This window comes from Notechis scutatus, chromosome 4 (assembly GCF_049901735.1).
Source record: "Notechis scutatus isolate UNSWTSFEM ecotype Mainland chromosome 4, rNotScu1.2, whole genome shotgun sequence".
Classification (NCBI taxonomy): domain Eukaryota; kingdom Metazoa; phylum Chordata; class Lepidosauria; order Squamata; family Elapidae; genus Notechis; species Notechis scutatus.
This window is the reverse complement of record NC_142012.1, coordinates 39,345,799-39,358,070: the sequence shown is the minus strand read 5'-3', so window position 1 is coordinate 39,358,070 and position 12,272 is coordinate 39,345,799. Positions and strand designations below refer to the sequence as shown.

Genomic DNA, 12,272 nt, shown 5'->3' with positions numbered 1-12,272 from the left:
AAAACAGTCATGCACACGACTAGACTAGAGGATGTCCTCATTTAACGGGTAAGTTTGCGTCTGCGTGGTTTCTCTTGCTTCGTTTATTTCTACCTTTATTCCTTATGAAGTCTGCAGAATTAATTGCACGTGTTAACTTTGAGACGTGCTAACCCGATTGACACGAATCACGCCGCACGCTTTCCAATAAAATATATTCGGTAAAATGCATCAGAGACAAAGTAGGGGGGCAGCGTATGAAATATCGATTCGCCTGAGCGCCGCGCGTCCCTTCGGCGCCCGAAGGTTTAGGCAAGGGCAGTTCACACGAGCACGTTAACACCCGTCCGGTCCCGGCAAGACATGACAGCAGGCGCGGAGATCCCACCTCACCTTGTCTGCAGTCACAGTAGCCCCAGTCAACCCTGCCGCGGTTGTTTCGGTAGAAGCACCAGGGCCTGCTCCTGCCGTCCGGGTTTCTGCAAAAGTTGCGCTGCCCGCGCAGCTCTTTGCCCTGAGGCGTCCGGTCCAGGAAGGTGGGCACCTCCAGCCAGGGCAAGCACCTCGCGCCGAACTCCGTCACGTTGACGAAGCGCCCGCCGTTTCTCGGGCAGCCGCCCCCGCCGGCGGGCTGCTGAGGGTGGCTCGGCGGGGAGCGCGGCGGCGGCGGCGCCGGGCCCGGGCCCCGAGAAGCGGCCGACAAATAAGACGGAGAAGCGAAGCGGCTGGTGGCGGAGCTGGCTGCTTTGAGAAGCGGCCCGACGAGCAGAAGCGCCGCGGCCAGAAAGAGACGGGCGAAAGTCATGTTGCCAAGCGCGCGCGGTTTGCTCCATCGCCTCTCAGCTGCGGAGCCCGGCCGGGAAGGCGGAGGGCGGAGCCGCACGCGGCGCCCGCCAAACCTTTCCCACCTCCCGCCGAGTGAACGCGCAGCTCCTCGCCCCCGCCTTCCTTCTCCCTCCCCCGTTCGCAGACCCCTCGCCGCCGCCCGCTCTTTTGAGGCTTTGGCTCCGCTGGTGCCGAAAAAGAGGTCGCGCCTCGCTTTCAGCGCACGGGGCTGGCCGTCTTAAGGCGGCTGCGCTTGAGGGACGTAGGCAGCGCTTCCCTATCCCCCCCCCCCAACCCGGGGTTGCGCGGGGCAAGCTGATCTCCCCGTCAACTCGCGGGGAGCGAGGCGGCCCTTTTATTCAGGTTTTCCGGATTGTTTAGGATTAGGTTAAATGAACTGTGGGCGAGCCTATCCGGTGAGCACGGCTTACAGTTGTTGCCATTCTCCCCCGCTCTTTCGGTTCTCTTTCGCAGCCCAGTTGAGAAGGAGTTTTTCGCAGCCGCTTTAGGACCGGTAGAAATTCAGCTGGCCCAGCTCCGTTTCTCTGTAACGGATCCTTTGCGTTCAGAAAACCACCACCCCCACATATTCGCCCGTGTTGGGGAAACTGGCCTCCTACCCTCTGTTAGCCCAGCCACCCTTTTTTTTATTGAAAGCATACGCGGTTTGGCAATGCGATTGGGAGGGTTTGTCTATGGAGATTCATTCTCAGTCCTCCAAGCCATGGTTATCGCCAAGGTGCTTTTTTCAAAAGGGAGTAAAACTAGACTTTCTGGTTTTTCTTTGAAGGCGTTTCGCTTCTCATTTGCCCGACAAGCTGAGGGAGCGAAACGTCTTCAAAGAAAAACCAGAAAGTCCAGTTACTGCCTCTTGAAAACGCACTTTGGGGCGTTGGGAAGGTTACTTATGGAGCGTCCCTCAGGGAGGAAGCAAATGCATTGCACACGCTCAGTGACTAGGCGCCGTGAGCCCGGCCGCGGAGCAGGAATGAGGTCCTTCTGAGCAGGGGTCTCCAACCTTGGCAACTTTAAGCCTGAAGGACTTCAACTCCCAGAATGCTTTGCTGGCTGGGGCATTCTGGGAGTTGAAGTCCTCCAGGCTTAAAGTTGCCAAGGTTGGAGACCACTGCTTCTGAGGACTCTTCGGGCCCTCGCTGAAGCCCAGGATGACAGACAACAAACCCTGACGCCGCGCGAGCTTGGAATTGGAGCGCTTGGCGCGCCGCGAACCGGCAGAAGCGGCGCGCGTTTCAATTCCTCAGAAGCTGCATTTTTGTCCCATGACAGGATTTATTCTGTACTGCACAGAGAGCTTTTTAACGAGGGCTTACGGGAGGAATGCGCGCCAGTTTCCTTTTCGCCGCAACCGGCTTAAGGGCGGCTGACGGTTTTTGCGAACGGGCGCCCGAGTATCGCTTGTCCCAAAGGCGGTTTTTTTTTTTTCCCAAAAGGCAACTGAAGGACTTTCTGGTTTTTCTTTGAAGGCGTTTCTCTTCTCATCCAAGAAGCTTCTTCGGCACTGGCTAGATTGTGAGGAGTGGAAGGATTTATATTCCTTGCAGGCAGCATTTTTTTAGAGAGTCGTTGAGGCCACTTGGGGAGGGTGTCTGTGTGCTCAGGGTCACCTGAGTAGTACAAATGGGTGTGGAGCAGTGGTGGGATTCTAAAAAAATTTTTTTTACTACCGGTTCTGTGGGCCTGGTTTGGTAGGTGTGGTGGCGTGGCTTGGTGGGCCTGGCAGGGGCAGGTTACTGCAAAATCCCATTCCCTCCCCACCCCACTAACCTGCTTTCCAGCTCCGTTCTCCTGTGCAGGGCAACCAAAGAAGACCCAGCCGATCAGCTGGGACTCGGGAGGCAGAGAATAGATGGGGGCAGGGCTAGTGTTCAATTTTGACATAGATGGTCTCTTTGACCCCTCTTTCAAACCAGTGGTCCTCTGTCCAAAATGTGGACTTTGCTTGTCTTCAAGAGTGGCCTTTTGAATGCAGATGGACTGCTGAATCTTGTCCTGATAGGTTTGTTCTCCTATGTTGTGCCGTGCGTTTATGAAGTTGTTTTGCTCATAGCTTACACTCCAACAAGGGAAGACTGAAGTTGCTGGCCGTTGATAAGAAACGAAGCTGAACCAGTATTTTTGAAAGAATTGGTTTGCTTTTGTCTTTCTGTGGCTGCATTTGAAGACCTTGATCCCCAAAACCAGTCAGTGAAGGATGTTGGAGGCACCTGTCTGGCGAATTGGGTTTAGTGTGTCCTGGGAACTCAAAACAAAGTTGATTCAATAAAATATGGGTACCGATGGGAAGTTTATCCATCCAGTCTCCAGGAAGACAACTTGACCTAAAAGGATTTAGGTGGCAAACCTACTGCAATTAATGGAATAGTGCCATCTTTCCTCCAGGGCTGAATCAGCAGAAAACAATTGGCCTGACATGTGCTGTCTGCACAGTGCTTTGATCCTGCTTCTGTTCACTCTGTTTCCGGTCACATGACTTTCCTCCAGGGTAATGGGCGACATACCTAATAGATTCATAAGCTGGGTATGTGAGAGGAAGGCTACATTGTGAGGACACAGCAGAAAGATGTTGTCTGGGCATGTTTGTACTGTGTGTAGATTGAAGTGGGAAAATTCCGGAGAGGTTTCATAGCTTTTGCTTTTATTTGTGGCTACTTTCACTGGACCAGTAATTAAAACCATTTTAAATATTCATATATAGGCTTTTTATTTATTTTTTCTCCATAGAGGCAGTCCTCATTTAACCTCTTTGGCAACTGATCAGTTATGACAGAGATTAAACATAACTTTACAACCAGTCCTCATAGTTATGACCTTCATAGGTCCATTAAGCACAGGGTAGCTAAAGTAAGATTATAAACACAATCATAATTTCACTTAGCAATCTTTTTGCTTAACAACCAAGTTGTTATCCCAATTGTGGTCACCTGTGCTTTCAAACATGTTTTCTAACTGGTAGAGTGGTTATTGCAACTGTGTTTGCCATACTCTTGACAGACATTGCAGCAGAAAATGCTGCCCCAATAAATGACGCCCTTGTTGTTTCTTCTGTGTCTTTCCTTACATGCTGCTGAAAACTTACTTGATCATATACTCCCTAATGCAGTACCAAGAGCTGGTGCCTTAGAAATCTCAGATCTTCCTTTTTTAACCCTGCAGGCACAGCAAATCACCATGATGTTAACTCGTTTATATTGTGAAGAATCTAGTTGACTTCTTAAGTACTTTTATATTTAATTCAGATTGTTTCACATACATATTTATGAATTACTATTAATATTTAAGTACCTTTTATTTTATTTTTATTTTATTTATTTTGTCAAGCAATTATAAGATAACAGGTATAAGTATAAACATAGTTATGGATACATGAAATGGATACATATAAGAAATATAAAAAAGAAACAATAGGACAGGGACGGTAGGCAAGTTGGTGCGCTTATGCACGCCCCCTACAGACCTCTTAGGAAAGGGGTGAGGTCAATAGTAGAAAGTCTAAGGTTAAAGTTTTTGGGGTTTGGGGAAGAAACCACAGAGTCAGGTAGAGTATTCCAGACATTGACCACTCTGTTGCTGAAGTCGTATTTCCTGCAATCAAGTTTGGTGCGGTTAACCTTGAGTTTGTATCTATTGTGTGCTCTTGTGTTGTTATGGTTGAAGCTGAAGTATTCATTGACTGGTAAGTCATTGCAATGTATGATTTTATATACTATATGTATATATGTATAATATATATGTATAATATATGTATGATTTTATATACTATACTTAGATCGGACCAAAGGCGGCATAGTTTTCACTGTATAAAATATTAATATAATGACCAGTGGCATCCAGGTCATACAGCAATCTTCCAAAGATTTATTTATGTGCTTGTTCACCTTTAAGTTACTGTTTACTTCTGATGACTGCCAGGACAAGTCTTTGCCGTTTTCTTGGCAATTTGTTTCAGAAGTGCCATTGTCTCCTTCCTAGGCTCAGAGAGACAGTGATTGGCTTAATGTCACTAAGCTGACTTCGTGCTTGACATAATTAGAACTCAGCCTCCCAGATTCAAGCCTGGTGCCTGAACAACTGTACCATATTTCCTGAATAAAACCATGATTGATTAGTTGATTTACCAATTTATTTTGAAGATCCTACCCAAAATCTCAAAAATTAATACTCCAAAATATTTAAAATGGATGACAATTCCAGATTTATACCTGGAGCAGATTTCTACCTGATATATAGACATGAAACTGTCTTAACAAAATCAGATGTGCCAAAAAAATGAAAGTGTATCCAGTATATCAGTTTTTGGACAACAATATGGTCAGTGCAGAAAGTTAGAAATAATTTTACAATTAAAAAACCTTGACACTGTAGGTATTCCAAAGATAAGAGTGGCTTCTAGGAATGTGTTTTTCTGTAGATGGAACCATCAGAATTTCTTTTCAGGATTTGTGATACTTCAAGTATTCAGGTATTGGCATGTCAAAGGTATATTTCCCTAGGTCAGTAGAGGCTGCAATAATTAAGGATTGAAGAACATATACCAGTATGCAACCTCCATTCCCTTACCTTCCTCTTTCTTCAAGGAGAAAAATCATACCCCACCAAAAATGGCAGGACAATTTACTATATGTATAGTAAATATTTACTATATAAATAGACAGCAAAGCCCACACTCACTCACCCTGACGTTATTTAATTATATACTGAAATCTACAAGCAAATAACCAAATTCACAGAGTACCAAGAACTGTATGCTTTCACCCACATGCTAACATTTATTTATGCAAAATTATAACTGATCTATAAAGCTAGTTATGAACCAAAAATACTACAGACAGGTTTGGACTAGAAGACCTTCAAGGTCCCTTCCAACTCTGTTATTCTGTTAAATAATTATGTTTATGTTAGTGTCTGGGTTAGATGGGAAGAAAGTTAGCATTGCCAAAAGCCACACAACATTTTAAATATTCTGAGAATTAAAAAACTGAAAAATGAACTATCACTGTTGTAAGTTTAATACATAATGATTGTTCAATTTTTCCTATTTTTCGAGTAATCTCTCTTTTTGTGTTTTAAATTGCTGACTCCTAACATAGGCCATATAGCTCTGTGTGAAGCCAGTATCAGGGAACACAATGTACTTCTTACAGTTCCTCCTTTTTCACTGAGGCTGTAATCTTTTATTTCAAACAATTCCGTTTTTCATTTAGCGATGTTTCCATGTTCCTTTTGAAAGACGCTTCAAAGGTCAGTTGACATAAATGGAACCTCTTCAGCATTTCCATAAAAAGGGAATTTTCACAACTTGCAAGCAATTTTTATCTAAATCTTTGAAGCTGGTCGTGTTCATCCAGATACTCTTTCAAAGCTTTCCATTCAATCTCCTTTTATTTTTTTAATAGAAAGAACCGACTTTAATAGGTCAGCGCCATCTTGTGGTCTGAATGGAGCATTGCAGTTCTCCCCCCCCCCCAATATTGAATGTTTGTGTTCTTAATGGTTTTAGTGGTTTTTTTTTTTTTTTGTAAAATAAAATTTGATTTTGTTAATCACTAAGTGAGATTACTCTATATAACAAGAAAAGTTTGAAGCTATACATTAATTTTCATTTTCTAATTTTTTATCCTTTTATCTACCAGAAGGGAAGTACAAGTTGTAGGAGTTCTCTGTCTGTCTCTTATAGACAGAGGAGTTAGAAGAAAATGAAACACGGGGAATAGACCCAGTGACCTCTGGGAGAAGAGATACAGCCTTGCTTATTAGACTTGCCACAAAACAAATTTCCATCCTGATAAATGCCAGATTCTTTTTTTTAATAGTAGTTTTATTAAGCATTACAATCAGAACAATAAAACTAATGCAAATTTAAAAAGTAAAAGTGTAAAAGAAAAATAGAAAAGAAACAAGTAACATAGTAAATAAAAATATAGAAAATGACTTCCCCCTTCATCACAAATATAAACAATTTTAACAACATATTACCTTCTCTTAAAATAAATGATCTCTTCTTCCCATATCTTTTATCTATAAACACATCTTTGAAACCATTGTTCAGTCTTGATCAGCAAAAGACCATTAAGGGCTACCAGAGATAACATATCTATTTTAATATTAATCAAATAAACCAACTTCAATTTTTTTCTTTTAAACATTTTTATCTTTAGTCCCTTCAAATATCCTAGAACTTAATTGTTCATTTTTTTTCTTTGTTCCTTCTTACAAAATTCTTCAAAACTTTAAGAAATTTCTTTTATAAATCCAAGAAAGTTAGCCAGATCGCTTTTTTATTATTTGTAGATTTTGGATACAGTGTAGCATCTTTTTTTCCATTTCATTCTTATAGCCTGTCATTTTAAAATCTACTTTCAGATCAGTCTGTCTTATAGAGCAGAATTGTTCTTCTTCCATTATAACTTTCATAATGGTCTGTTTATAATAGCAGAAATCCTTAAAATTATCTTTTAAGTCCATTGTTCACAAACATCCTTCAATATGTCCAATGTTAAAATATTTTTTTTCCATTTTGTATTAGTAAATGAAATTTAAGCATTCTCTAATTGTAAACTTTATATTCTTCTGGTTTCCTCAAAGTTAAATCTTTCAAGTCCCATTCCATCACTTTAAAAAAAGAAAAAGAAACATGAGGAGCAACTATATGGAGCACTTCTGGTCAATTTCATGTACTTTCTGTATCTGGAGATGCATCACAAAAAAAATGTTCATTCATTGATATCCACTCTTAGCAGAAATGTCTTCAGTTCACCAGGTCATAAATAAATTTTTGTTCACAAATAAACAGGAATCATGTATGCTATTTATTTAGCAATTTAGCAATAATCATAGGAAAGATACTACATGATATAATTAATCTACCAACACCTAAATTCTCTGGTATTATAGGAAATCCTGAAATGCTTAGAGAAAAAGAAAGAGAATTTATCACTTGTAATAGGAAACAACTCATAGAGTCTTTTTGCTTTGGATACAGAATGTTTTATTAGTTTTAATAGTTACTCTGTGTCTTTTCTTTAATGCATGTTTACTCTGAAGTAAATTCTACTAACTGGTGTTTTTAAGTTTAGATCTTTAAGAGAGAGTGGGGCATGGATTTTTTAGAAAATATTTTTGACAAGCAATTCACAAATTTGGTTTCAGTACTTCCAGTCAATTCAGCTAATTTTCCACAGGGGTGGGATTCAAATTTCTTAACAACCGGTTCTGTGGGGGTGGCCTAATTTGTGGGTGTGGCTTGGTCCTCATGTGACTGACTGGGCATGGTTTGCTGACTAGGTGTGGCTTGGTGGTCATGTGACTGGCTGGGTGTGGCTTGTATGTAAATATTATATTTATGTAAATATTGATTTTTTTATAAAAAAGGAGCAACTTTTACCCAAAATCAGGCAAAGCAGGCAGGCAGATTTAGTTGCTCCCAGAATCACAGATTCACTCATAGACTTATCTTTCTGCAATCTGCTGCCTGAGTCTGTCACATAAAATTTGCTTGCAAGCAAACTCATAAAATTTGCTAGCAAGGAAACTCACAAAATTAACTCATAACACACCATGTATGTAAATGTTGATTTTTATATATATAAAAAAGAGAACTTTTACCCAAAATCAGGCAAAGCAGGCAGGCAGATTGAGTTGCTTGCAGAATCACAGATTCACTCACAGATTTACCTTTCTGCAATCTGCCTGAGTCTGCACTGAAAAGTAGAAGCTTTAGTCCTAAGGAAGGTTCAGCTCTGCTCCCAGGCCACTTTTCCCCCACTTTTCCCGCCCCAACCCCCTGAATACCACCCCTGACTGGGCCTCAGGGAAGCCTCCTGGGCAAAGGCAAAGAAGTACAACAGCGATTTAGATTAGCAAGAAAGCAAGAAATCCAACAATTTCCTGCTTTCTAGCTAATCTAAATCAACCAGCACAGCTGATAGTCGGAACAGCTGATCGTCGGAAGAAAAAAAAAAGAAAAATAGCAACTTACCAAAAATTAGGCGAAGGCACAACGCAGGCAAGTTGGATGGCGCACATGCCAGGTAAGGAGTGAATGGGTGGGGAAGGGAGGGGAGGGAGGAGCAGGGCCAGCCAGTGGCACAATTTGCCGGTTCTCCAAACTGCGCAGAATCGCAACAACCGGTTCTACAGAACCTGTCTGTACCGGTAAAATCCCTCATTTTCCATTATTTTCAGGAGTAGAGGAAAAATGTTTCTCTTCCTAAAGTTTTGACTTTTTAACACTCAATTATTTAGTGCAAAGGAATAAAAGAAATGTTAATTTTGTAAGCCTTCTGAATCCATTTCTCCCATTCTCCATCATGAATTGCTTTTTCTTTCATCCCAGCAACACTATATGTATAGCTATGAAAATTACTGAAAGAGACCAGATCTTGTTTGCAGTCCCCAACCAGAGGGTATATACTGTAGTAACTTCAAAGTTACAATTATAATTGTGCAATCCTAAACATGTTTATACTGGTTTAAATCCTACTAAGATAACTTAGGAATGGAATCTTATTACACTGCAACCCTAGATAATTATCAGAGAATATGCTCCAGGAAACATGAAGGAACTTTATCCTAATATACAAAAAATTAACAATACTATGTATGTTTGTTTTCAAAGAATTTTGAACTCTATATGTTCTATTCTTGGAAGTAAAATTAAATCTGGTTAGTTTTAAGAAAAGAAAATTAAAATATTTTCATATCCTCTATTTATGTCTAAGAGAGGGTAGTGTCTATCTGTGCCAAGAATGATCCAGGGCAGATTTGTTAGGAGAAATGTCTTGAGTTCACATTTTCTATTGTGAACACACTGGGGAATGGGGCGGGGGGCAGGGAAAATGTCTTCCACGAAACATGAGCACAACTAGGAAGCAAGACTCTTTCATGGTCAGTTAGAGACCTGTAACATTACTTGGATCACCCAGGACAAGGCATGAAGATCACACAGCCAGCTGAAAGTTCAAACTCCCCTTTAAAGCTCCAAATTTCCCCCAAACGCTCCCACATCCTTGGCAAGTACCAGAGCACAGCGTGCACACACACACACACACACACACACACACAGCAGCCTCTGGCTATGCCAGTCCACCAAATCAAAGGAAAGGGAAATGAGTCCACAAAACAAGGAACAAACAAGGAGTCTATAAAGTAAGGAACAAGGTACTGAGTCCCCGAAGGAAGGAAAAAGCAAGCAGTCCTGCAAACTCCAAATGTCTGTATTGGCACACCAAAGTCTACCAATTCAACGTTTGTTCCCAACAAACGCCCCTCCCCACGGTGTCTCCTTAAATCTCAGTCCCCAGATGTGCCTTGTGAAGAGGGGTGGGGCGCTCTCATCCTGAGTCATCAGGTTCCTGCCTTTTTCACTCTCCGTGCTTGTGGATCAGTACGGGGCGGTCGGTCGTTACTCATCGCCTGAGCGCTGTTGCTCCTCATGTCCACTGCTTGCCCTCTCTAGGTCATCCTGCCCCTGTTCCTGCTAACAAGCTGTCCCAATCCTGAGGGGTTCTTGGCTGCCTCAGCTCCTCCCCACATTATTCCGAAACCAAGGAAGCTGCCCCCTCGATCTCCATTGTTTCCAGCTCGTAGTCCTCCACAGATTCAAGCTCTGACAGGGACATGACAATTACACTGCTGTATTAGATAATTCTAACACAGAAGACTTCCACATAAAATCTCTCATCCATTGGTTTATAAAAAAATATGTACTGGAAAATCTAAATATCCAGGAGGAAGTGATTCAATTACTGCAATTGTTTTTCCACTGTATAAATAACAACAAAGGCCACAAGAGATACAGTTTGAGATGAACATTCTGTTTCAAACTTTTAGAATTAAAAAGTAATAAATCTGTTATGGAGGAAGGATTAACCATAGAATGGTATGTTTAAAAACAAGAAAATAGAAAAGTTCCATTACAGTGTTTGGGATTTTGATCTCAATGGTCTCACAAAGAGGAACATGAATCTATGTCACTGACAGCAGAAGTAAAGGATTATGTTTTGCCTCAGCAATTTCTTGTGTCTCCTAATACTGATTCTTGAAGACATTTTGGAAGACTAGGGGAGGGAGAAGGAGAATAACAGAATAGGTATTTTGATAGCTTAAAAGCTGCTCTTTTTGTGAAGAAAGAATAACACAATAAGGGGAAGATGAAACAGAAAGACCAGTACAAAATCACTCAGATGAATTTAGTCAGAACTGTCAGGAATATTTTAGTTAGAAAGACGTTTTTGATTTTGTAATCTCTGTTAAGCTTACATTAGAGCTTACACTATCTTGAAATAGAAAAAAAACATGCTGAGAATTTGCAGCATGGTTTTCTGCTGTCTACAAAAAAAGTGATTGGGATTTGCATGCATCCCTGGAGCCACAGCTTCTCCATCTTCAAGTTACATCAAACTTAATCACAGTAAGAGTTGATCAGTGAAATCACCAAAACCTGAGTGAATAGTGAAATGTTCTTTCATGTCAGTGGCATTGAAGACAGTCTTGAGATAACTTTGTTCTATTTCAGTAAGCCAACTGTATTTGAATTTTAAAAAAAGAAAGGACAACTTGCACTAAAGTACTTAAAACCAGGGTGAAGTTTAATTTTTCACATAGCAGGAATAACAAGCATTTTCTAGTAGATAAGTAATCAAATACCTGTGTATCTAGCTATTGCTGATATCACTGTACATATTCATTTCTGAAAAAGCTTTGTTTTTCATATTTTATTTTACTTGAAATGCTATTGTTTTTGCTATATCATCAGCTTTTATGTAAACAAATAATTTTTGCCTTAGGAAAACTGTTCTATACTTGCAAAAATATGAATAATTTTATATTTGCTTAAAACATGTCCTACTGTAACTCTTCATTAGAATTCCTGATTAAAAGGCATTCTTGCATTACTTATCTTTGTAGTTTAAACAATGCAATCAATGACCAGCTTTTTTTTTAAATGAACCCCTAATCTTAAAATGGTTCATTACAATAAAGCTTTATGATTTAAAAGTTATGTCTAGTTCTCACTTCAAAATTTATCATGTTTATATCCAATAAAAATGTTGAATAACTGAAAGTTATGCAATGTACACTGCTCAAAAAAATAAAGGGAACACTTAAACAACACAATGTAACTCCAAGTCAATCACACTTCTGTGAAATCAAACTGTCCACTTAGGTAGCAACACTGACTGACAATTTCACATGCTGTTGTGCAAATGGAATAGACAACAGGTGGAAAGCATAGGTAGTTAGCAAGACATCCCCAATAAAGGAGTGGTTCTGCAGGTGGTGACCACAGACCACTTCTCAGTTCCTATGCTTTCTGGCTGATGGTTTGGTCACTTTTGAATGCTGGCGGTGCTTTCACTCTAGTGGTAGCCTGAGACAGAGTCTACAACCCACACAAGTGGCTCAGGTAGTGCAGCTCATCCAGGATGGCACATCAATGCGAGCTGTGG

General features: G+C 40.9%; 1 protein-coding gene and 1 long non-coding RNA gene across 2 annotated transcripts in view; one reads left to right on the top strand and one right to left on the bottom strand.

Moving 5' to 3' along the window:
• Nucleotides 1-1,055, bottom strand: part of PRSS12 (serine protease 12) — a 41,894-nt gene extending 40,839 nt beyond the window's left edge. Inside the window, exon 1 of the mRNA XM_026667082.2 lies at nucleotides 373-1,055. Within this exon, the coding sequence (XP_026522867.2) occupies nucleotides 373-784 (412 nt within the window). The 5' untranslated portion in view covers nucleotides 785-1,055. The remainder of the gene's footprint in view (nucleotides 1-372) is intronic.
• Nucleotides 1-12,272, top strand: part of LOC113411823 (uncharacterized) — a 246,839-nt gene that overhangs the window by 46,660 nt on the left and 187,907 nt on the right. The window lies entirely within an intron of this gene.